Here is a 25,889-nt window from a genome sequence, read left to right on the forward strand (position 1 = left end):
ATGTATATGACGAGGAAATATAGATGATATATTGTAATAATGATGAAACGACTATCTGACTGCACATTCCAAAGTGATGTAGCTTCTGGATGCATCGCCGACAGTGAGGGAAGAGGACGAGTTATAAGGAATTGAAGATGGAATCATATTGTTTGTGTGTGTTGTTTCTCTTTTCATCATTGGATGGGATGGATGGAAATAATTTCGGTCAATGGCTCATGCTGTACACGTGCAATAAAAGAAAACAACAAAACATATATATATATAAATATTATACATGAAAATATATATTATTTTCTATACGTAGGAAGGGATGAGAAATAATAAAAAAAAGAAATGAACAGGAAGATATATGGAATATATTAAACTTTCGACCAGACAAACGGATTCATGCGGAGTTGTTCATTATCATAAGTCGCTAAGTGTTGTTACCTTCTTGCAAATTTATTATTATTAATTAACTAAAGTGTATATATACAAATTATTATTATCTTAGGTGATTAATTTGAATTTATTAAATTATTTTTATTTTAATTACTATTATTATTATTTTTTAATACGCAAATATATGTAATAATAAGTTTATTATCGTAAATTTTCTTTCATGCAAATATCCCTCATACGATCTTCTATTTTAATAATCTTTATTTTGTACTTTCTTATCATCTTGTATGTACGATTTTTATTTAATTTATTTTATGTAAATTATTCAGATTTTATTATTATATATACAAATGCGTTATTATTCCAAGACCTGTTTTTTTATATATTCTATTCTATATTATATAGTATTTACTAATTATTTTTTAAGATCATCTATTAACCAGATGTTAGTGAGAGAGTGGATCAGTTGTTATCTTTTTTTCGAATTAAGAATTATTTTCTAATTCATGGATTTTGTTTCATTTGTAAGCAAGTTTTTGAAGAGCTTCTTGTAAAACCGCGCCTTCTTGCAACAGTTAAGAACTAATTCAGTCAGCTCACACTCTTTATGTACTGTACTATAGAGATTACATAGCAATTTATATTTTGTATAGCGAACTATTATAATGAACAATTCGTGAACAAGAAGATGTTCTTTTCTTCTATGCATAGGTCCAAGTGCATTTATACAAGAGGACACAGTAATTAATAAAAAAAAGAACAACTTGTATATGTTGAATATAAAACTCCGAAATCCATATCTTCATTTGCAGATGAACCGATGGAGACAGGGTTCGAGCTTAATTGTCCGTGCTATTTGGGTTGCGTTACTATTAATCACGATCTGCACTTATATGTACTTGCGTATAGTCTTAATTTGTATGCAACCAAAATAAATATTGCTCTGTGATAACTAGCATTTTATAAACCTGAGAATATTATTATTTTTGATTTAATTATCTGAATAACATGCAAAATTACAGTTTATAACTTTACTTTTGTTGATTGGATACATGCTAAATTAATAGTGCGCTAATGTAACTAATAAAAACAATATGATTTCCAACCAATGTTTTTTAATTCTACGCTACATGATGATGCTTTTTTGCCAATCTCAATTTTGTGAGTGCTCTTTAATTACTTAATATTGTAATTATTGTTCTTTAAGATGTCTATAGTTATAATCCATTACGAGTTTTTTTCTTGCGCGCTCAATAAGGAATTAACTATTAATACTATATTTTGTCGCCTGTATTACGAAAGGTCGTTGGTTCGATTCCCAAAATCCAACAAAAATTTGTGAGAGCCGATAAACCTCACAAGGGGTAGAAATAGGGCCAAAGAGACTTGTATCAATAATAAATTGATATAAATTGATATATATATATATATATATACCAATTCTTCGGGGGGTTTCAAAATTGAAAAAGATAAGTTGATTCTTTCTGAACTAAACTAACGTGTTGAAACTGAAATGTGTTAACATTATTTATCAATTACAGATTATGTAATTATAAAACGCCAATCATGAAATTTATAAATAAATTCAAATTAGATTAAGACAAAGTTTATTTCATTTGAACACCCCGAGACTTTGCTATATTATGCATATAATAGTATAGTTATTTTATCAATATATATTATTTAATCCTTAGGCTATAATCACAGTCGTTAGTTTTTCTTATCATAAATGGAATGCAATTATTTGAACTTCATTCGACGTTGCGAAGGAAGACAATGATTATAATAATTTATGTTGAATGAAGACGCTAATAATAACAACAAATATCGTTAAAATTTAATGCCCTATAGACTAGAAACGGAGAAATTCTTCTCTACGATCTGCTTCTGCAGACAAGCCATTTCTCTCTTCAGACAGTTGAGGGAATCCTCCAGTTTACCTAATGAGTTCACTTCGCTCATCTGGGCCCTATTTATAAGCGAATTGATATGTTTGTAATCCAGCGGATTTATGATCAGCTCGGTTGGCAAACTACTGGACATTTTCTCTTTAGTTAGCAGTAGAATCCGTTGCTTCAAATCCTAAATATCAATTAATTATAAAAATCATATTCTAACAGAGCGAAAAACAGTAACAACCTGATTTTCCTTGATGGCTGAGTTTAAGGCCGTTTTGAAATCGTTAATTAAACCTTGCAAGCACATCTTCTCCGCCGAAGATCTTTTGCAGGTTTCCATCGATTGATTCGCTTCGTTCTGCAACCTCTTTACAAACTGCTCCTTTTCGTTTGCTGCACTTTGTATCCGCCCATTCCTCTCCTGCAAGTCCGCGATTTCGCAGTTCTTGTTTATCATATTGCACTTCAATATCTGCAAATTAAAAATTGAATTAAAATTATGTTTACATTTTACCAACCACATTCACCTCATTTTCCTTTAGGTAATACTCGATTTTATCCTGCAGTTCCGTCAACTCCATCTCTAAACCACCTATAGTCTTCGTGCAGTCCAACAAATGCTCTTGTCGGGAATTCTCCAACTGTATTTTATCATCTTGTAAATTATCACATTTAATCAATACTTTATCGTAATGTTCTCTTAGCCTATCACTTTTGTCTCTCAGAGCAGTTAACTAAACATGCAGAGAAGATTAATACAAAAAACTACGCATAAAAAGGAAAACTTACCTCTAAATTAAGAGCAACTATACACGCGTGCTTAGTTTTTATCTCTTCGCTTATAGCATTTAGCTGTTCAGAAGAAATTTTGTTTTGTTCCAGTTTCATTTCTAAATTCGTGACGGCGTTCTGCAGTTTCTCTAAGGCTCGATTTTTTTCGCGGAACATATTTTTAAAATCGGCCAGCTCCGCAGCCTTTGTACTCAACTCCAACCTGCTTGTATTTAATTTCTCCATCGTATCGTTGTACATCGTCTCCAAATACGAGCACTGTTTTTCTGCTTTGCTTCTAGCCTTCATATGCTCTTTGATCTTTTTCAGCAATGTTCTATTCACTATTTCATATCTAAAAAATAAGTAAGATATAGATTAAATGATATGATTATTGAATAATATTAAATTAGAGTGGAAATACCTAAAATCTGTAGCTCTTTCAAAGATTTTTAATAATGATATATTTATTTTATTCTTTACTTTTTGTTTAATATGTTTCAATAAACATTTAAATTAAAACACTAGATATTGTTTCACATAATTGCCTGTAACTACTAATTGTAGTAATAAGAATATATTTTTTTTGTTAATCTATAAATTATTGAATCCAAACTTACTTTTTCTGCTTCTCCAAGGATTTTAAATCTTTCACTTGCAGCGCAGCCCTCAATTTGAGAAGATCATCCGCTCCCGTAGTGATGCATGGCTTACTTGTCGTTTTGGTTTCGAGCAACTTGAAACTCTCTTCGCACTTTGTATCGACAACGCTCACGCGATCCTCAATTTTGTGCAATCTATCCAGCAATTTGCGTTTGAAAATCGCGTGCGCTTCGGTACCTCCAAACTTCTGCAACTTCTCGAAGAAGGCATTCAAATTGGTCACATATTCGATCCCCGATTCCTGAATACTCTTCACCGGCCTGCGCGCAAAATATTCAGTAAAATTATCAAGCACTCCTTTCAGAACATTTTCCAAAGTAACAATATTATTCCTCATCTCATCAAGTGCTCTTTCATATTGGTGACACTTATTAGCATTCACTTCCATCAATACCAGTTTATCGTCCTTCAAATGTTTCAGTTCATCGTTAACTGATCGAATTATCATGAAATTCTCTTTCTCGCTAGTCTCAAATTCCTTGAGCATCTTCTGGCTCACCTTCAGATCGTATTCGGAATTTTCTGCTTCCATCTTCCGCTGCAACAATTCCTGCTTAGTTTCCTGGTGCAGATTTAGAAAGCGCTGAAAATCTTTACGCACCGCAACGATGGATCTGGTAATCTCGTCCCGCTCTTCTGTCACTGATTCTAAAGCCAATTGCAGTTTACTATTCAGGGAGTTGCTCGATAACAATTGATTGTTCCTTTGTTTCAATTCTTCTTTGATTTCCAGGTATTTTGTGCTAATCTCTTTATAGTTACATTCTGTCAATTCAATGCTTAACTGTTTGTTATCAAGCTCGTTTTCCACTATTGTTAGGTGCGATTGCAAATTAACGTTTTCCTTAGAAATAGCATTGAACAAAGTCCTCTGCTCCTCCAGATTTGACTGGATCACCAATATACTCTCCTGTAGGCTTTTTATTTCGTTTTCGTGCACATTATTAACTCTTTTCTTTACTGGCTCTAATGGTTGTTGCATTAACGTATTTTTAGTTTCCAACTTTTGAATCTGTTTTAATAGGTTGTCCTCCAAATTTTTGTAGTCATTCATCAGTTCCATATATTTTTTTTTCAAATTTTCCATTTGCAGTTGTAGCCTTTCATTCTCCCTATTTCCATTAATCAAATCTTTTTTTACAGTCAAAAAATCCTCTACAACTTTCTTCTTTTCTGTTTGGCAAGAATGCAGTTGTTCCTTATACCAAACATTAGACTTTCTCAAATGTTCAAATTCCAATTTCACACAAGTGCAGTTGCTTGTCAACAAGGCATTTGATTGCTTCAATTTGCCAATATCAATATGCTGTTCAGTTACTTTCTTCTTTAATTCATCAATACAATTCTGTTTTATTTTCAATTCTAAACTCAATTCATTCAATTGTAAATTTAAATCTTGATGTATTGCTGTATTTGCATGATTCTCATTTCTATTTTGCTCCAGCTCAATTTGCAATTCACTTACTAGCTTCTCTAGAGATAAACTATTTGGAAGACTATTAGATTTATTCTTCATCAACAGACTGAATTGCTTATTGGCACTAGCTAATTGATTTTCTAAACTTGAATTTGCTTGCAACAGTTTCTCAAAATGCTCATGTACTCTCAATTCATTGCTCCTCTCCAATGAAAATAGCTGATTCTTATATTTCTCATTCAGCTTGAGGGATGTCTGCAATTCTGATGTTAAATTATTGATTCTTGTCTCATATGTACTAACATCAATGGTATTTTTATCAGTCCCATTTTTCTTCACTTTATGAACACTACCAAGATTTAGGATATGTTTTATCTCATTCAACTCATCCTCATATCCTGTTAGACCAGATGATAGTGATGTGGAGGTACTGTATCCATCCTCGGAGCGGATGGATGGAAATTCATTGCTATCCATTTTCTTCTGGTTTCATTGAAATTGTTTTATGGAATATTCACTTATTTTAGCCACAATGAAATTTACCTGTTAAAATCACATTTTCACTTCTTTGCTACCTGTGCAGGTAAAAGTAAATACAAATAAGGTCAGAACAGATGACACATCATTGACATGAACTACCTATGGTTGAGATGTAATTAAAGCTATGAAAAATAATCATTTCAGATTTATGTAACAATATAATCTTATCTAGGTGAAAGTAGATTTTTAAAATTTCGAAATAATCTATTTATTTAAAAACGTTTATTTATTATTAACTTAGGCATCCCAATATACATTATTTAGATGATATACTTTTACCAGTAGAGTGGAACCGAGTGTATCGAAATCCCGACTATATCGAAATCCAATCTAAAACTTAATAAGATTATTAATTGTTGTTATTTATTGTTAATAACATAAAGTAATTTTAATATAGAATATTTCTTATTCTTAAGTTTTATAATGAATAAGTCAACGAAAAAAAAAAACAATAATAATTAATATTATTTATTGTTATTAAGAATAAATAACAACAATTAATAATCGGGCAAAAGAGCCATCGACCTAGATCTTAAAAGTAGTTTTTTTCTGCAGTATACTACGTACCTATTAAAAAATATTATAGAATAATTTAAAAATGTTATTGTAGAAATATAATAATAAAAGACACTGTCAGGATTTCGATACAGTCGGGATTTCGAACGTCGGGCTTTCGGTTGTCGGGCTTGCGATTGCCACCGGAACACACTATGTACGCTTTTTTATATAAACAAATATTAAAAGTATAAAGACCTCCACCAAGTGGGGACTTGACACAAGTCCCGTGAATTGGAAAACATTTCCTAGTGTTAGTGGTCATTCCAGTTGCATCTTATTGTTGTTTGTGATCACAAAATTTCCAAACTTGTGTTCAGACATGTTATTTGTGTTTTTTTGTGCAAAATTAATAACACTTGGGCGTCTCCGCAATAGACTTTTCGGTTGTCGGGCTTGCGATATATACCCAGTGTGTTTATATATTATAATAATGGTTGGACACAATACATTTGTGTTTTGCATTTATAGCAAACATAAATTAATTTGCAAATTATAGTCCGCTTTAAACAAAGATGACAAAGAATGGTTAATATACTCAAAAATACACATAATATCTGTACACAAGTTTTAAAAATGATGAAGTAGGCGCGCAATTCGGGACTTCTCTTCTCGCCACTCGTTATACGAAACATCGCTCGTTAAGCGAGTCAATTTTTTTTACAATTCATTTTGCTTGTTAAGCGAGGTTCCGCTGTATACGATTTTGCAATCGCAAATTGATACTTTACTTTGAGAATAACAATATTGTTCATAATACTAGGGTGAATGGGCGATTGTTCACGGCGATTTCGATTAGAATTACTGAATTAAATTGATAACCGAGTTTGTAAAAATTAAACTTATTTTTTTATTTTCCAATTTCAATGATGCAATGTATATTTGTTGAAAATTATGTATGTTTGGTTTAAAATGGGAATAAACCAAATGGCAAAGAAATTAAGAAATAACATATAAAGTAAAATATATTAAACTAATTAATTCAATTATTTAACACCATTATTGAACGTTTCAATTTCTCCCTTTGCTTGCGTTTCTTCTCTCCCTTCTTCCTTTGTCTGCTTGCATCTCGAAAGAGTGTGACGCCTTCTCTAGCTTCTAATTCACGTTGCAAGAACTGCAGTCCGTAATAATTGTATCCAACCATATCCTACAATCAAATATTGCCATGAATTCAAAATGTTAATGATGAAATATGTAATTACTTACACGCAGTTCTTCTGCTTTTACACAGCATACTTTCTGCAAGCTCTTCAGTGTAGTAAGTAAAGTGTGATTAGCAATGATGGGAGCATGATGCACTTTCAACAAGAACATTACAACTTTGCCCACCAATTCTACATAATCCCCTCTGTTCATTAGGTTGGGTAGATACTGAATCAATTCGCATACCGTCGTGAATGGTAATATGAGCAATGCTTCCTCCATGTCGCTCGGCCTTATCCTTTTAATAGTTTCTAACACAAAATCTTCTGGTGTAGAGGCACTGAATGCTTGCATGAGTAGAGGCACAGCTGGTAAAGCCACTGGTTGATTCGAGGAAGCTTGCAATGTAGCATGTTCAGATAATTGCTCTTTGTATTTTTCGCAAACTTCCAAGCACTCCATAATGCTTTCAGCCTGAAAATTGAATTGCATTATTTTTTATCGTATCGTAGTTAACATTTCATATGCTTACGGATTTTTCGCTGCCGATGGTTTTCTTAGATGGCAGATTTAGACCTGGATGACCTGCAACTACGGTTTGCTCCCCAGTAGCCAATCCATCTTGCTGTTCTCTTTCTTCTTCTTCCTCATCTTGCAGTACTAAAGGTTGATCGGTTTTCTCATAGAGACGAAGAACCTTGTCCGCTCCGCATGACACTACAAACTGTCCATTTGGACTTACGGCCAAATTCCATGCTTCTCCAACATGTCCCTAATAAAATATACATTAAAGTATGCGACAGTTTATGTACATTATAAAATACTTACTTGCAGCGTTAAAATCTTGTTGTAACTGTCGCCATCCCATTGCTTCACCTTTCCGTCTTTGCCGCACGTGAAGAAATAATGTGTTTTCGGTACGAATTGCAGTCCCGTCACGGAATCATCGTGAGCGAAGATACTCTTGTGGCAATCGCCGAAATCCATTCCCCATAACTTCACATTCCTATCAGCAGATCCGGTGGCGATCAAATTTGAATCAGATGAGATGTCCAAACAAATCACCGGCAATTTATGTCCATATAACGATAAATAAAACTAAAGCAAATAATTAATTAATGAATCTAAATTTCATGTGCGAGATTAATACCTTAAAAGTATCTAAAAAGAACAGTTTGACAGTGGAGTCAAGCAAGGCAACTGCTACGAATTTGCTATTCGGAGAGACTTTTACGCATAGAACAGTTTCTTCCAGTTTGAGTGTACGCACATGTAGCAGTGACAAAACTTTAGCTTTTGATTCACTTTGCTCATCAACGATTAATTCAAACTGCCAAAATTTAACAGTTTTATCTGCTCCTCCTGTTACCACACCTCGCTGAAACATGTACATTATTTATAGAATTATTTTTGCATTTTTCAAACTTAAATAATATGAAATTATAGTAGATAATTGGAAATCATTTAATATTAATATATTCAGGTATTTTTAGTTGTTATTTAATAGTTTTCAAATTACGTACCATATCTGGTTGCAAACACATCGACCACAATTCAGACCCGGAATGTGCTTGAATCTCCTCCAAAATATCGCCAGCAGCTATATCAATAATCAACAATCTACCATCCTTCATTCCAGCTAAAACATGCCTGTCACCTGGCACAAATAGAGTGCAGAGAACATATCCGGAATCGATGGTCCTCAAACTAATCTGTGATGGCCTGTTCCACATCTTAATAGTATCTCCGCTGCCACTGATGATTGCTAAATTGTCGTTACTGAAGTTCACAGCTCTCACTTCGCTGTGATGGCCTTGCATGGTAACACTACGCAATGTCTTAGCATCACCACCTTTTCCGGATGTCTGCAGCGTGAATAGTTCAATTGTGTTATTCGCAAGCGTTACAGCTACACGCAGTTCGCCACCGTTGCCGAGAACCATATGCAAAGACTTTGGTTTCCCAGTTAACTTGATACTTGTTAACCGACGAACTTCATCTTTCAAACTTAACTGCAGTATATCCTCATTGATCTCGCTTGCATCTAGACCCTCTTGCCTGTAAATTAAACCATTATTATCAATGATATAAACATATTAATTAATGCAGCTACTTTTTTCTTTCTTTCTTCATGCGCTTCTTCAGCCGGCTTTGAGCTTCCTCGTCAGAACAGAACCAAAACAATTCAATTTGTTTATCGCTGCCATGGCATCCAACAATTTGACCAGTTGTATCCGAGAAGAGGGACATAACACGTCCTTTTCCAGACCTCAACAATGAACCACTTTTATGACATTGTAAATTGTACTAAAATAATATCATGTTAACATAGTTTCCATTGATGTACATCATCTTCTTACATTTGAATCATCTAGATCATCCAGCGTAGCCAACTCAAGTTTGCTAGATAAATGCTCTACAGGCGATTTATTTTCGTCATCGTTTTGCGTGATTTTCCAAACTCTTAGCTCAGCATCTCCACAACCAGTGACCAAATATTGATCATCCTTGAGTAAACTCAATGACCACACCTCTGTGTGATGACCAATCAACGTCTTGAAACAATGCTGAGTGTCAAGATCCCAAAATTTAACAAATGTATCTTTTGAAGATGAAATTAAGACTGATTGGGATGACATGAAAGCCACCTGAGTTACAGGACCCTTGTGTCCTGATAGTCGACATACTCCCACCTCAGCAACTGTGTCCCACACAATAATATCAGTATCCTAAAACACAAATACATTAATAAAAGAATAGAAGAGTTATAAAATTTGATTTACCTTTGAGCCAGATGCTAGCTTGTGTCCAAAGCTATCATAATTCAAACATGTGATTTCATTTTTGTGACCAGAGAATATTGACACAACTTCTGCAGTTTTCAAATCATAAATTTGTACAGTTCCATCTGCATAACCAGCAGCTAAATGTCTCTTGTTAGGGCTTGTGCAGAGATAAGTTACAGGGGACTTCTCTCCAGTCAGCACCTGTGCTTTCTCACCCAACCTTAGGTCCCAAATAAAAATATGCTCACAGGCTCCTACAGCTACATATCTGCCTTCTTGGCCTTCTAATGTTACAAACACTACATTGCAGTTAGGACTTGCAATTATATTGAAATTTCCCGCAGAGACATAACGTAAATATTGCTTAGTCAAACCCATTATAACATTATCTCACTTCCTTCAAATGCAAACTGATGTAAACACACCGCAACATGCACTACAATAACCTACAAAAGCAGAGGCATGTGTTTTGGACTAGACGAAACACATATAAATCTAGGGATTTTAAATTTAATTGATGTTGGTGCTACTGACTACCCAAAACAAAACATTGGGCATAACCAATAAATAAATAAAACAATTTTGTGGATTTGAATTATTTTGACTTAAGTAGAATTAAGCAAATACAGCATGAATCTGGAATTATTGGGCATGTATTTATTATACAATAGTCTTTAACATAGTTAACTGTTGTATATTTTTTAGAATCATTTGGACAGAATTACCCAGAGGTATTGTATATTACTTGAAAAAATATGTATTTTATTAACCGTTTTGAAGGAATTTGATGGCACACTTGATTGTCTCTCAATTGCATTAACCTGTGCTTTTAATAAAAGAGGAACTCTGCTTGCTGTTGGTTGTAATGATGGCAGAATTGTTATATGGGATTTCCTTACCAGGGGCATTGCAAAAATTATCTCTGCTCATGTGCACCCAGTCTGCAGTATTAGTTGGTCCAGGACTGGGCACAAAATGGCTTCAGCATCAACAGATAACACAGTTTGCATATGGTCTGTTTTGTCTGGAGAGTGTGAGCAAAAGTACAGATTTCCTTGTCCAGTGCTAAAAGTTCAGTTTGAACCTAGAGGAATTGATCGACTGTTAGTTTGTCCTATGAAACATGCAGCTGTACTTGTTGATACCAATGGCAGTCATCAAGTTTTACCTATAGATGATGATGTAAAGACATCATACAATTTAAACAAAAATTCTATATGAATATGTTACAGGCTGATTTAAATATTGTGGCTAGTTTCGATAGGAGAGGAGATTATGTGTATACTGGGAACGCCAAAGGAAAGGTTCTAGTTATGAATGCTGATACATTAGAAATTAAAGCTAGTTTTCGCATAGTTTTGGGTACATCAAATGCAACAGCAGTTAAGAGCATTGAATTTGCCAGGCGTGGAGAGTAAGTTAACAAAAACAGTTAAAGTATGAAGTTATTAATGTTTTGATCCAGTTGGTTTCTTGTAAATACAGCAGATAGGGTAATTAGGGTTTATGACAGCAAAGAAGTTATGACATGCGGTATAGATGGAGAACCAGAACCTATACAAAAGTTGCAAGATTTAGTCAACAAGTAAGTTAATAAAAGAGTAAAAAAATATTAATTATAGCCACTTTCCGTTTTCAGAACGATGTGGAAAAAGTGCTGCTTCTCGGGTGACGGTGAATACATTTGCGCTGGTTCTGCCCGCCAACATGCTTTATATATATGGGAAAAATCTATTGGCAATTTGGTCAAGATATTGCATGGTACAAAAGGAGAATTGCTGTTGGATGTAGCCTGGCATCCTGTAAGACCAATTATCGCCAGTATATCTTCTGGTAATGAATGTGCAGCATGTAAAAAAAAAATGAGTTAAATTTATATTTCTAGGCGTGGTTAGTGTTTGGGCACAGAATCAAGTAGAAAATTGGTCAGCTTTTGCTCCTGATTTCAAAGAACTTGATGAAAATGTAGAGTATGAGGAGAGAGAAAGTGAATTCGACTTGACTGATGAAGATAAATCGGTAGCAAGTGGAGGAGAATCAAAAGAAGATACAGAAATTGATGTAAGAATTAATGAAATTTGGGTTGTTATTATAAATCGAGTTACTACTAAAATGTATATTATTGTAGGTTGATGTGTGTGGCATTGAACCTGTAGCGGCATTTTGCAGCTCCGATGAAGAGAACGAGAATACCGATTGTCTACAATTTTTGCCAATTGCACCAGAGGTAAAATTTTAAATAATTGTTTCGATCAGTCGTAGTACAATATAAGTTAAATGAATATATTATAAATATGTAAATATGCATATGAACTGAACTTAAACATTAAAACTTTCAATCCCAAAATTTAACTTAATTTTTATTACGATATGAAAATTTCTTGTAATTTGTTAATAGTATGGCTGTAATATATGGGATATTTTATATTTATTTATGTTCTAGGTGGAAGACCCGGAAGATAATTGGGTGCAGGAGAATACAGCGCCGCCAGTGCAATCAGCGGGTGCATCACCTCCGTCGAAGAAGAAAAAGTACAAAGTTTACGATGTCCAACTACAAAATACAAACGATGGAGGTATTATTTAATCGTTCTGCTTTTATTTTATTATATTTAAATTGTTGTCTTTTTAGAAGTGCATCCCATGTTGCTAAAAACGAAAGACAAACAAAATATTGTTGGCGGGAAAAAGGGGTCGGCCCGGCAACGTAAATAAAACTGTAGTGTGTATATTATTCAATCCTATAACTTCAATAATTAATACTCTAGTAAGCGAAACTTATGTGTTAAGTGTTGAATTATCAGATAATTTCTCAAAATAATAAAAATACATTTTTTTACTGCTTTCAATAGTTCTTTATATGCTATATTCTACAACAGGTGTCGGTGCCCACCGTTTAAATATCTATTTTAATTTATTATTAAAAATATGTATATTTATGTTGCATTAATATTTTCATGTTTAAATATTAAATTTTCATTTGTCTTCTCTTATAGAAAACCATTAGGAGAAATAAAATATTTGGAACAAATTACAGATATCTACAATAAAATTCGAATTATTCTTCTCTCCTAGTCCTAGATTTTTATTATCTTGAATTAAACATTATAAATATGTTTGGAATTCTTTTTTTATCTGTTAACTGTTTTTGAATATGCCTTTTTTTTAAATGGAGATTTAAAACAATTGTTATTGATATACATTTTTGTTGTTCGTGAAATTCGAATCCGTCAACTTTCAGATTTTATGATACAAGGGACTATAGAATAATCTTAATTTTGTCGCATTCTTTTTACTTCCTTTGATGGTTACGCAACCGGTGAAAATCGCAAGCCCGACAACCGAAATACCATCAATCAAATTTCCGACTGTATCCAAATCCCGACTGTATAAAAATCCCGACTATATCGAAAATGTCTTCAATAACATTTTTAAGTAATTCCGGAGCGTAGTCACTTTTAAATTGTTATTAATAATAAATAACAACAATTAATAATATAATTGTATTTGAGATTATTTCATTATGTTAAGGTTTATTATGAATAATTCAACAATATCAAATAAATTAATAATAATTTATTGTTATTAATAATAAAAATGTAGCACATTAATTTAAAAATGTTATAGTAGACATTTTGGATATAGTCGGGATTATGGTTGTCAAGATTCTAATACAGTTGGGATTTTGGTTGTCGAGATTTTGATATAGTCGGGATTTTAATAGACAGTATTTCGGTTGTCAGGCTTGCGATATAGACCCACACACAACACATACTAATATACAGTGAAACCTCGCTTAACGAGTTCCTCTCATAACGATGAAAGCAAATGGTAACAAAAATAACTCACTTAATGAGCGACGTTTCGCATTTTTTGTCATCTTTGTTATGACAAATTGTTGCGCTTAAAGAGTAAATAATCATAGAAGAGATTATGCTCGTTAAGCGAGGTTCCACTGTACATTCTATTAAATCGCATTGGTGTCAGCACTGGTCAGCACTTGCAATTTTGTGTTGGAAAGACTGGATCTTTCTTGCTTTCGATTTGAAATATGATAACGACTAATAACGACTTTTTAAGTTATAAAATGATAAAGTGATTTTGATTGACGTTGTGCAAAGTATGTTTTAAATAATTTTAAATTAGAAAAAAAGATGTCTGACAAGGGAATGAAAAAGGATGAGAAATCAAGAATCCGAAAAGCCCCACCGGTTCGGCAAACATTGACTTCTGTATACAGAATGGTTAAAGCCAATCCATCGTTAATGTATGAAAAACAGAGGAAGGATGAATTAAAACTTGACAAAATCTCATTGCCACCCTCTGTTAGTTTGGGGTATGTTCCAATACAGGTTAAAGAGAGAAGATTTGCTCCGTGTCAGAACCCACTAATAAAAAACTATTCCAATTGTAAGTCAATAAACATGACACAGCAAAGTACGATTAAACCAAATATAAATAAAAGTCAGGCAAAGCCAATGTCCAACAGCATATTGAAAGAGAAACCCAAAACAGCTGCATTGCAAAATGATAATTTCAAAAAGCCTGCTATTCATGAGGCCCGTCCTAAAAATAAAAAGATCAAACCTATCCGTAGGTCACTCTCTGCACAGCATTTCAACAGAAAGAAGCTTATTGCAAAATCAACTGCTGAAGAGAAACTGTCGAAAGCAGATGTAACACAGTCTATGGAAAATATTGATGAGATAGGACTATCATTGATTTCTGAATGTTCTCCTATCAAGCAGGAGGTGTTAACTCAAATAACTTTCAAGACTCCAACTGCTTATAAGAGGAGGAGCCAATCTTTTAAAACACCCACAAGAATGAGAAAATTAGGCCATCAGTCAACACCTGGACCAGGCTTGAATGATCTGCAAAGCTGCTTAAATGATTGGCTCAAAAAAAGAGGCAAACCAATGAGTACATTCCATCACTTGAAATACTTCTCAAGAGATAAAGTTACACAAGATAATGAAGATAAAGAAAATGAGGCTGAAACTATTGAACTTCAGATCAAAGATGCTATTGATGTGAAACCATCCCAGCTAGTTTCAATTGCCAAACATGCTTTGGGTGATTTAAATCAATTGATCTTAGATGTATGCTTAATTATTTAATATTCATCTGATTTTCTAATAATATACATTTCAGTCATATCCTCTGACATTATGTGAGATCTGGTTGGGAACCATCAGGCAGAGATATAAAGAGATAGAGGAGGATCCTCAATATTGGGAATGCAGAGCTTCTATTGAACAGACCAGGGGTAACATTAGTTCTGCTGTGGAATGTTTCAAGACTGCTATTATCAAAGGGGCAGAGGTAATAACAGATTAACAGATTAACCATCTTATTCTACTAATATACAATGTTTTTAGGTGAAAACAATAGATAATTCACTAGATAAGTTGTTGGAAAAATTTAGTTTGTTAAACAAAGACGCAAATGTATCTGATGATGAGAAATGTAGATCAAGTATAATGAAAGAGGCCAGGAACGTCTTCAAGTCGTGTATCATCCAGTTTGCGATCCAAGAACGGAAAATAAAGAAGTAACTAATATTAATAGATATATTAAAGGCAAATAAGTTCTATTTTTTTTAAATTTAAATTTAGGGACCAAGAAAACGCACACGAATATATTACTCCCGTAAGACGAAGTGCACGACTGTCTTGTGTCCAAGGTCAAGTGCCGGCTGTGAAAGATTCCAATTCATTCAATGAAAAGATGAATCGATTAGAGGCAGTATGATATTTCAGGGCAACAGTTATTTGCATTGATTTTTATTTCTCTTATTTTAATATGTTTCATTTTAGATGATATTTATTTTAAGCTTTTCATGTATATACAAAAATAGTCATTCAGAAAATGAAATAAAATTATGTTCTGTCCATACATATTATTACTTTCATTATATTGAAGCCTTGAACTCGACACTTTTTCAGTCATAAATACAGCAGTACGCCAATTCCTTGACTGTTTGAAACCGGACTAATCAAGAACTTTAAAACTACAAAAAGAGACTTGACTGCATAGTTTTTTTTCGATCACTTATGTATATAATTTTTTATATTATTAGATTCATAGCTGGTGAACAGACAATTAATTAAATCTATGCAATGCAACAATTTGGAACATATCTCAACAATTCCATTGAAACTCAGACATGTTTGAACCTCTCTTCCAACCATTCACGGATTATAATCATTTTAAATTCATCATCATCATATTTGTATAACGTCGCAACTGATTGGGAACATTTCAGACTTGTAGTTTGAAATAGATCTAAAAATTCCCCTAAAAACTAAATTAGATATAGATTTGGCAATTGAAAAACTAAACTGCAAAAATGAGCTTGGACTACAACACCTGAAATTAAAAAGTATCACTACATGCCCAATAATTATTAAGAAAACAATTGCTGAGAAATAGAATCTACACAGAATTTGGCAAAATAACAAAAGACCAGAAGACAAAACGAATCAACCTCAAATATGTATTCCTCATATACTATATCGATGATAGATAGCTTGAACGAAATTTGTTAAAAAAAGGCGAATTAAAACTAATGAAACAAAATCTAGCCACGTAACATTTACCATAAGATGTCCTCCAGCTTTATATAATAATTTTATCCCAGAAGCTGATGGAAAAAACACATAACAACTAAACTATCTGTAATTTGTTTCAAATACTTTATTTTTCCTTATGATTTTATATTTATATTTTCAATGAAAATATAATATTTAAACATGAAAATATTAATGGAACATAAACATATATTTTTTAATAATATATTCAAATTTTAATTGAATTACTATGTCCGTCTTATATTCAAATCGGAATTTTTCCGCTCAATGTTTATTTTCTATTTTATTTTGTTTTCTTTTGATAATTTGGTCAACACCTTTTTCTCATCAAACAATTACATTTTTATAATTCAAAAATTATCAATTGTAACTGTCACAAAAAGTAAACTAAAATAAACGAATTCAGTATATACTGAATCGAAAATTTGTCGATTTGACAAATGAGTTGCAAATAATTTGACCGTCGCCGACTTGTCCGTCGTCGAGCTGTCGCGTAACCCATGAAACAGAATTTGATGGTATCAACATTGAATTTAAAATATCAATACATAAAAAGTTTAAATTAAAAAAAAGTCAGACTATATGAAATCAAAATAATTATTGGTTTAATGTTACCGTAGTAACATTTTAAGTATAATATTGTCAACTATTTCAAGTATATTACTTATTTATATTAACTGTTTAAGTTTTATTTCAAACAGTGTTAAACCATGGCCCCCAAAGTTAATGGTCCACCTCTGATTAATACTTACAATCTATATTATATTATTTATGACAATTGAAATATCAATTTCTATGCTAGTTTCAAGGTAAAGTACATTTTAATGCTATACATTATTTATTAGTAATTTAGTTTTGCAATTACTATTTGCTCATTATGTTTACAATCTTTCGTAAGTGTTCTAAGTGTAATTGAAGAGATTTGTAGATAAGCATAAAATATGAAGAAACAGTATAAGCATACCTCTTGGTGTACATATTGGTGTCCTTCAAATTTTTTAAATGCAAAAGTGGGTCGCGGACCAAAAAGTTTGAGAAACACTGTACTAAACGATAAATTCTAAATGTTGTTTTTACATTGGATTTTTTTATAAACATGCAAAATAAAAACATAAATTGCAAATATACTCAAATACTCTATATACTCAATATACCAAAATTCTCTCGTACACTAGTGGACCGCGAACCACCGTTTGCCACATTTGTAATTAATCAAAATCGAATGACATCAATTGAAATCTTTAAGTTTATTTTTACATTTATATTACTTTATCCGGAATTCTAAATTCAAATCTGTAAAATTAAAATAGGTGTCAGAAGATGGTATGACCGTTCGAAGGATAAACATTCCTTACGTACAAAGTCACGGTAATTTAACGTTTATATTGTTTCTTTATTTTTGTAACATGTGTTCATTTTGAGGATATACATACATTTGTTGGGCATAGTAGATCAGATAAAAAGGGAAATCGAGAACCTTGGCTCGAAATCCAAGGGAAAAGTGTCAAAGCTCCTGACTGTGTTTGGATGTGTGCGACAGAGTATATGTGTGTGTGTATATGAGATGGCAGTCGTGGTGTATGTGTGAGTGGACTAAACTGGTTGACCCCGAAGGGAGTCGATAAATGAACGAAACTATAAATATTCATTTAACGAGCCCTCTAAATGGTTGCAAATCAAATGCAAACTTCATACGTACATATATCATTCGGTCCGCTTATTTCGCGGTCTTTATCTTTTACCAAAAGAAAGCAAAGGAACAGAACTAACAATTTTTTTTACAGAAAAATGTGTATCGTTCGCATTTGAATGTTCATCCAATTATTAATTCATTACATCACACCCGTAATTTTATTATATAGAAAGATTGTGGTGTTTAGAAACTTTTAAAACAGCGCAACGCACTTTCGTTTTTGTTGCATTATGGTGGATCCTTCGTCCATGACGCAATTTAAGTTATGCATCTATCCACACCACTACTAATATTGCCTATATACTCTAATTAAAACAAAGATACTAATAAATAAAGGGATTCTTAAACAGTCGAACTTGAAATTCCTCTAATTTCCCAGTAATCAGTAATCGTTTCGTTGATATTTAAATGACATGCATGGCTCGGTCAATTAGCGAACTTTGGATATGCCTTATTACAGACCGCATATGTAAATTAAACGTTCCATTTTTCTCTGCTGCCGCCGTCGCTGCCGCCGTTTATTTCGTTGCTATTTCGAAATCAACTCCTTTCGTATATCGATCGCAATTCTAAATTCCGATTAATGCAAGGAGTAACGATTTCATCAACCTTTCGTTCCGTGCAATTTAACAAGAGAAGAAGGCGAAACTAAGTAGAAAAGTTGAAAATAAAGAACAACAACAAAAAAAGCAGCAGAAACAACATCAAGAGGAAGAACGATAAAAATCAACAGGACTCGGCGCAAGGCGCATCGCATTTATCCTTGCCGGATTTGCATATTGCGCTGCGCTCGTTGATCGCTGTGGAGGTGCCGGTGTTTTTGTGGTCACGGGGTTGCTGACCCTTGCACTTCCGGAATCTTCCGGAACAGGAACTCAGAATGTACAGAATACATAAGCGCCTTGCATAATTTTGCTAAACCCCACCCACTCGCACACAAACGATTCGTTTAAAATTTAAAGAAATTTAATATCCGAGCACATTTTATGTTAATACACGTGCCCTTTTGACCATGCGGAATAGCAATGCAATTAATTACATTCAATATAAATATGCAGTTACTTGTGACTTTTACTTTACTACAGGATATATTTTTAAGTTAATTTATCTTTTTATTACAGGCAAACTAACTGTATTATTTATATACAAAGATACATAATTTATATTGATATAAATACAATCTTTATCTCCAATTCAAATATAATATAGTTTAAAATTATATGTTAGACAACAGGTATTTTCCAATAAATAAATAAGTTCCTCAGTAACCTTCCAGGTAACATATATTAGTAACACTAAGTAAAACCTAATTTATAATTCCAATTTTAAATGTAGATATTAATTCCTATAAAAATATGAATGTGAAATAACATTTATTATGTTGATCGATCATATTATTATAGCTCAATTTCAAGAAAGTAATTTCGCTATTATAGTGTTGAAAAAGAGTTGCATTTTTTTAAAATTCAAAGAATGAATTTTAATTAATTATATATTTTCCATTTTGTCAGATGATATTTTGCCATCATTCTGGCAACTTAATTATTCCGCGTTTATAGAAAATTTGGTTCTTATCAGCAAATAACTGAAGCAAGTGCAATTTCGGGTCATCATCGTTAGTGAAAGTTTCATCATTCAAAGAGTTTTACAAACTTAAAAAAAGTAACCTGATGCGACATCACTTCCAATAATTAAACAATATTTGCCAATTCTGTCCGTTTGTATTGCATCATTGTTATTAACAGTAAACATCTGAATTGATCGTTTGGTTCCTTGGATACATCTTTGTAATCCTACAAAATTATCAACATGATAGTTATTGATGCAATTAAGCTTTCAATGTGTTTTGTGTTGGTTTATCTGGCTGGACAATAATTGTTTTAGATGTATGCTATTGTAGACAATCCATCACTAGTGATTTGTCTTCAAAAAGGGACAATTTCAATTCATTTGTGATGTGATTTGTCGAACTTATTAACGAATTAATTGTATTAACCTGTATGCAATCTCTCACACAGTTATATCCGATGCAATTATGATTTTGATTTGGATCAGAGGTTCTCTCATCAGAGGTTTTTTTTTATCTGTTAAGTAATTAACGTCATAAATTAAAGTAGTTTTTTGCCTTTACGGAAATAATATGTCGGAAATGTTTGTTTTGTGCACTCCTGTTAAATTTGACCCTAAACTAATAACTGCTAACAAAATTTCGAGCAATTTGTTTGTAAAGTAAGCTAAAAATGACATCCAACAAATGTCAAAATGAAAAAAATCATATCATTCAATATGTGTGTTCTTCAATTTTTTTTTGTCTAATTGTACACTAGAGTTCGTCCTGAAATAGACCAAATTTTTAACTTGGGACGCCGCGGAAACATTCTGATATAGGGCGCTGCAAACCGAAAAGTTTGGAAACCCCTGGGTTAATGTGTCGACCAGTTGAATGTCGTCAAGTTGACCCTCGCTCAGTAGTCGCGTACTCATACACTTATCGCGCTTCGAACTTCTTTGGAAAATAATTTAATTATTTTTTTTCGAGGCACCTATAACATTTTTTTCATAGTTGAAAATCACTTTTCTAGACTTACAATTTTGTTCGAATTGGCTATTAAAATATTATAATTATGACATCATTATGCTTAATGTTCTAATTAAATTAATTAATTAAAATATATATCACTGACCGAACAAACCTGTATTTTTTTGGAAAGAAAAAGTTGATATTTTAATTAATTTTAAATTATGCATTTTTTTTATAAAATAATTAATAATTTGTATTGTTATACGAAATTCTTACGGGTTTACAAAACCAGAATGTTTACTTTCTATAATAATTTGCAATTTATGTACTATGGAATGTTTGACTTTTTTTTATTAGTTTGAAATCAAATTATTCTATTTTGAAAATACTAATCATTTATAGTTAATTTTAAAACATTTAATATTTTACTTTATGATACTATTTCCTACAAGAATTTTCTACTCTTTACATTTTGTATTTGTGTATGTATTTTGCTGGACCACTTTAATGAACAAATGTTTTCTCTTCGACTATTTGAAAAGTCGGCAACTTTTTTGAAATTAATTGTCATGTTATAATTATAATCTTATAAATCTATTTATTCATAAATAGACAAATTTTGCTTTCATTCTTATGACAAAATATTGCAAAATAAAATCGCAACAGTGCTATAGAAACTGTTATCGGATTAAGTTATTAAATAAAAATAAATGGAGCAAGAAGTATCTGATAAGAAAATATATATTGCTACAAAAGATTTTAAGTCCAATGTTAAATGTAGGACATCGAAAATTGCAAACATTTACTTTTAAAAACAATCCGGTTAAGTGGCAAATTCTTGTTTTTTTTTTTTAAATTGAAAATCTCGTGTGCTTGCATTACTACTTATTAGCAAGAAATATATTTATAATATGTGCAAAGTGGTAATTAAAAAAATTTATAAGCACAATTTTTTTAATCAATAATTTATAATTAATATTTATTGGGTGTTAACATAAGTCATGTCCGATTTTTTCCTTTTAAGAGGGCAATTGGACACAACAACAGAAAATTACAACAGATACATAATTAGTGACTATAATGTATTCTCCTTAATTATTCACAACTTCTTCCCAACGTAAAAAAAATAATCATTTTAAAACCATCGACAAGCTTTTCTTTCATATATACCGTACACTACGTAAATTTTGCGAACAAATTTGAAGGCTTTATTGCCTTGATATGGACTAAATACACCATGCCTTGTGACTATTTCCAAGTAGTTTTAAATATTCAAAGACCGGACATGTTTTTCTGTGGAGACTGAACCCCCTGAAGGTTGCCCGAAATTTTCGACCGACGGCCTTTTTTTTGTAGAGGAGAGGAAACCTTACATAGGGACCATGGGTGGAGTCGTCGTACTGTGGGATTCTTACCGCTAAAACCTCTCCCCTCTTCACCAGCATGCAGGACCTGTATCACTATACTACTGTCTGATGCTGATTGTATTTGCCTCTCTGGCACTTCCCCTACATCATGTTAATGCTGGCCTCCACTGCCACTATCCTCGTAGGCCCTCTGCAGCCTCCGCCCTCTTCTTTGCTTAGTAGCACCTCTGATGTGTACGCCGCTGACGACGAAGGCCTGGAGAAAGCAAAAATGGACGAAGATCCAAGAATGACACAGGAAATGGTATTTGATGAATGTAATAGCTTCAATGTAATAGCGAATTTTAAATGACATCCAAAAAAGGCACGTATTTGTTTTGCCCTTTTAAGCAAAATGGTACACAGAAACTTGCTTACCACAAGTTTAAAAAAAGGGGAACTTTGTCACTACTTTACTCACACTATTGAAAAAAACAACAACTTTCTTCCTCTATCTGGCATCAATGAAATTCGCCCAGCAGCTTATTATTCCCTAGGACCGTGTGATTTCTGGCTGTTTCCGAAAATTTAAAAAAAATGTGTGGAAGAGTCTTAACTTCCAATAAATGCAGTTAATGTTCAACTTGATAAGATTTGGAGCCGATTTTAAGAAATGTTTTGAAAGGTGGCTTAAGAAATGTATTAAAATAAATGGAAATTATGTTGAGAAATTACGAAAGGATGAAAATTAAATATATTAAAATAAAATTGTTTTTAATTAGTTGTTTCAGCCAACTTAGCAAAGTTTTGGACAAAATGAAAATGTTTTATCATAACTGCAGCGCGTACAGAACAATCTCCCGAGATGCTGTTCAAATAATTGCTGGCATGCCACCAATAAAACTTCTAGCTAGAGAGACGTGAGAGGCAGAGAGGAGTGGTGGTCCCAGAAGTACCCGACCTCACGTGTAAATAGCGGTTTTTGTTTGAAAAACTACTATGATCAAAAGTATCATGCTTATAAAGCTTAAGTTTGAAGACGCTACGTTGCTTAGTATTTGTTTGACAAAAAATTGGTCATCATTACGCGATATAATACTTTCATTTAAAAGGTCTCAGTCCAACCAACTAGAAAATGGTAAGCAACTTCTTTGGCTCGTTTTGATGTTATAATTCTGAGTTGAACAAACTTCGTGGTTTTGGCAAACCATTATAAATTTATAGTCACCGTTTGTGATTTCATATCAATCTAATCAAAATATTGTATCTAAAATATTTAAATTCTAAAATTTTTGAGCGGCAGGTACTTAAATTTGATACGCGGACGTCGCGTTGCCGACTAGAGCAGTGTTTCTCAATCTTTTAGGTCCGCGACCCCCTTTTACACTTAAAAAATTAAATGACCCCCAAAGAATGGGTATGTGTAAAAAAAGACCGTCCCGTCTGTCATCATTTTTTCTGACATCTCCCAAACATTTTTCTTTGAGAATCATTGGGCTAGATCCTCGAAATGCACAACGGAAAACTGGGGTGCGGAATAGACATGGTAAATTTACATTTTCCGAAGATAGTTGTGAATTAGTAATAATTACAGGTTTATCTCATAAATGCTTACAAATTAATCACTTTGACCTTCTTTGTTATCGAAAGTCTTGTTTATATAGTGTCATCTACTTTAGTATTATTTTTTTTATTAATGAAACAATTTTAGTTTTAAACAATTTTTCTAAATAATATTATAATATAATATAAATATAAAATAAATTCTTAAATGTAGATTAGTCTTACCTTTTTGTATTAGTGTGATATCGATTGATATCATGTTAGCTGGCGATGAGTAGAGGCAATCTATTATAATGTATAAGTGTAAACAGCACGAGAGATTTGTGTTAAGGGGATTTTAAGGGGTAGTAATAAGTTGGCCTACATCCAATATCTTTTCAATACGGCAGCGATTGCTCACTTTGTATTAGAAGCTACTTTATAATGTGATGGTGCCATGATTACAGGCCATCAATCAACATCAAAAATGCGCTGCCAATAATGCATTATCGGGATTAACGCGAGACCGGAATCTGGTGCTAAACTAGAGCGCGATTATCAATATTTCATTAGGCCGAAGAAGCGCACACTGTACTAATATAATATATATAATAGATTGGTTTTGCGGAAAATATCGACTAATTATAAATCATATTTATGCGGATGTGGACTTTATTGGCGGACAGATCATCCGGAATTATTTATCGTCGCCATAAAGTTCCCTCGATATATCATTGTTATTTATCGCGAAAAAAAAAACAAACAATTTGGCGTAAATACACAAACACGATAATAAATTAACATGATTTAAGTTGCGATTAATGTATACTTTGGGGGTATAATAAAATCTTCCGTGTGATTTACATATGCCAGACTCGGGCTTTTAGAATTTATTTATCAATTATCGCAATTCACAATTTAATAAGCGTTGTACAGTTATTTAAGATGTGGATATAATTTAAAATTATTTACGAATTGAAAATTTATATATGATACATATATTCACGAATAAACTTTTAATTTATCTAGCAATTACCATTAATTTATTTTTAAATAAATAATAATAATACATTTATTGAATATAGTGGATCAACTATGACTGACTGTTTTAAAATATTTATAACTTGTGACTTTTTAATATTTTTAATTTTTTTTTATTTATGATGAATATTCAAATTTGATTTGAAGATGTTTCCATAGAAAATTTAATTGGCCCAAAAATTGTTAACACGGGATTCAGAAAAATGCCTTAGATATGCCAATAAATTTGGTGACCGAATTATTTCGAAAAATTCAGATTTCACTTTTCTTCCCCGTTCTCCCAATTTAACGATTTCTCTTTGTGGGTATGGTTTACCAGAATAAACCGTAAACAATAAATCAGCTTAAATTAAATATTTGTAAAGAAATAACAAATTTGGAGCCAGAAACGCATTTCTGTCAACAAAAAATGGAGGTCATTTAAATAATAATAATATTATTATTAATAAATATATTATTTTCCACACTTATATCAGAAAAGTTCTTAACTAAACTATACTTTCATCTAAAAAAAATTACAATTACAAAAGTTATATGTATTTTACATCAGTCACTCGAAGTTGGCCCACCTTATATTTCTACTCTATAATTATAACAAAAAAAATAATTATCTGTTACAAAGTAGTTATACAAGTAGTATAATGTATTTTAATAATATTTTTTACAGAATGTGAGATGTTCCCTAAGAGTATGAGGAGAACACATTTTGTGTAATTTTCAATAATAGTTCAATCAATTAAACGGAATCTTGGTGTATATTCTAATTTTAGAAGAAAACATATAACACGTTAAACGAAAACTTCTAGTATTTCTAAATAATTGTCTCACTCTCCCTGAATCCTACCGTCCCATCTCTCTCCTCCCAGTCCTTGGAAAACTCCTAGAGAAAATAGTCCACAAAAGAATCCTCACACACTGTACCTCCAACAACATCATCTTGAAAATGGCGTGTTGGGTGGATGTGTGGTTAGTGAAACCATATTGGTGAGTTGG

The 25,889-nt window shown here is 32.4% G+C and overlaps 4 protein-coding genes across 5 annotated transcripts; 2 read left to right on the top strand and 2 right to left on the bottom strand.

Annotated features, from left to right (window-relative positions):
* Nucleotides 1–2,016: 2,016 nt before the first annotated feature.
* LOC108568377 (major antigen-like) lies at nt 2,017–5,757 on the bottom strand. Of its 2 annotated transcripts, XM_017929439.1 has the most exons (6): nt 5,677–5,721; nt 3,674–5,616; nt 3,072–3,408; nt 2,810–3,016; nt 2,524–2,754; nt 2,017–2,466 (listed from the first exon to the last, which is right to left on the bottom strand). In XM_017929439.1, exons 2-6 carry the CDS (start codon nt 5,608–5,610, stop codon nt 2,230–2,232), a joined length of 2,949 nt encoding a protein of 982 aa, XP_017784928.1. In that variant the 5' UTR covers nt 5,611–5,616; nt 5,677–5,721; the 3' UTR covers nt 2,017–2,229. The 2 variants fall into 2 exon arrangements, with proteins under 2 accessions (XP_017784928.1, XP_017784927.1); XM_017929438.1 differs by having other exon boundaries at nt 3,674–5,757.
* A 1,438-nt stretch (nt 5,758–7,195) lies between these two features.
* LOC108568365 (WD repeat-containing protein 3) lies at nt 7,196–10,625 on the bottom strand. Its single transcript, XM_017929411.1, has 9 exons — nt 10,158–10,625; nt 9,735–10,103; nt 9,488–9,681; nt 8,898–9,432; nt 8,525–8,752; nt 8,203–8,472; nt 7,907–8,146; nt 7,438–7,848; nt 7,196–7,378 (listed from the first exon to the last, which is right to left on the bottom strand). The coding sequence occupies exons 1-9, from the start codon at nt 10,536–10,538 to the stop codon at nt 7,211–7,213; spliced, it is 2,796 nt and encodes a 931-aa protein (XP_017784900.1). The 5' UTR covers nt 10,539–10,625; the 3' UTR covers nt 7,196–7,210.
* A 73-nt stretch (nt 10,626–10,698) lies between these two features.
* LOC108568366 (retinoblastoma-binding protein 5 homolog) lies at nt 10,699–13,047 on the top strand. The gene is made up of 10 exons (XM_017929412.1): nt 10,699–10,809; nt 10,866–10,891; nt 10,941–11,342; nt 11,393–11,574; nt 11,626–11,745; nt 11,800–11,993; nt 12,046–12,221; nt 12,289–12,387; nt 12,604–12,736; nt 12,793–13,047. The coding sequence occupies exons 1-10, from the start codon at nt 10,791–10,793 to the stop codon at nt 12,873–12,875; spliced, it is 1,434 nt and encodes a 477-aa protein (XP_017784901.1). The 5' UTR covers nt 10,699–10,790; the 3' UTR covers nt 12,876–13,047.
* Nucleotides 13,048–14,178: 1,131 nt separating this feature from the next.
* On the top strand, nt 14,179–16,004 carry LOC108568335. The gene is made up of 4 exons (XM_017929345.1): nt 14,179–15,262; nt 15,315–15,485; nt 15,542–15,714; nt 15,779–16,004. Exons 1-4 carry the CDS (start codon nt 14,315–14,317, stop codon nt 15,912–15,914), a joined length of 1,428 nt encoding a protein of 475 aa, XP_017784834.1. The 5' UTR covers nt 14,179–14,314; the 3' UTR covers nt 15,915–16,004.
* Nucleotides 16,005–25,889: the final 9,885 nt, after the last annotated feature.

This window comes from Nicrophorus vespilloides, unplaced genomic scaffold, assembly GCF_001412225.1.
Source record: "Nicrophorus vespilloides isolate i.1.1-1 unplaced genomic scaffold, Nicve_v1.0, whole genome shotgun sequence".
Classification (NCBI taxonomy): Eukaryota; Metazoa; Arthropoda; class Insecta; order Coleoptera; family Silphidae; genus Nicrophorus; species Nicrophorus vespilloides.

Excerpts from the sequence above, each read along its gene's own strand:
- LOC108568377 (XM_017929438.1), bottom strand. The coding sequence starts at position 5,610 with ATGGATAGCAATGAATTTCCATCCATCCGCTCCGAGGATGGATACAGT. Across the intron at positions 3,017-3,071 it reads TAGTTGCTCTTAATTTAGAG|TTAACTGCTCTGAGAGACAA; the intron begins GTAAGTTTTCCT and ends CTGCATGTTTAG. Across the intron at positions 2,755-2,809 it reads ATTACCTAAAGGAAAATGAG|ATATTGAAGTGCAATATGAT; the intron begins GTGAATGTGGTT and ends TTTAATTTGCAG.
- LOC108568365 (XM_017929411.1), bottom strand. The coding sequence starts at position 10,538 with ATGGGTTTGACTAAGCAATATTTACGTTATGTCTCTGCGGGAAATTTC. Across the intron at positions 10,104-10,157 it reads AGCTAGCATCTGGCTCAAAG|GATACTGATATTATTGTGTG; the intron begins GTAAATCAAATT and ends TTTGTGTTTTAG. Across the intron at positions 7,379-7,437 it reads TAAAAGCAGAAGAACTGCGT|GATATGGTTGGATACAATTA; the intron begins GTAAGTAATTAC and ends ATTTGATTGTAG.
- LOC108568366 (XM_017929412.1), top strand. Across the intron at positions 11,575-11,625 it reads GAATTTGCCAGGCGTGGAGA|TTGGTTTCTTGTAAATACAG; the intron begins GTAAGTTAACAA and ends GTTTTGATCCAG. Across the intron at positions 12,388-12,603 it reads TTTTGCCAATTGCACCAGAG|GTGGAAGACCCGGAAGATAA; the intron begins GTAAAATTTTAA and ends TTTATGTTCTAG.
- LOC108568335 (XM_017929345.1), top strand. The coding sequence starts at position 14,315 with ATGTCTGACAAGGGAATGAAAAAGGATGAGAAATCAAGAATCCGAAAA. Across the intron at positions 15,263-15,314 it reads TAAATCAATTGATCTTAGAT|TCATATCCTCTGACATTATG; the intron begins GTATGCTTAATT and ends TATACATTTCAG. Across the intron at positions 15,715-15,778 it reads CAAGAACGGAAAATAAAGAA|GGACCAAGAAAACGCACACG; the intron begins GTAACTAATATT and ends ATTTAAATTTAG.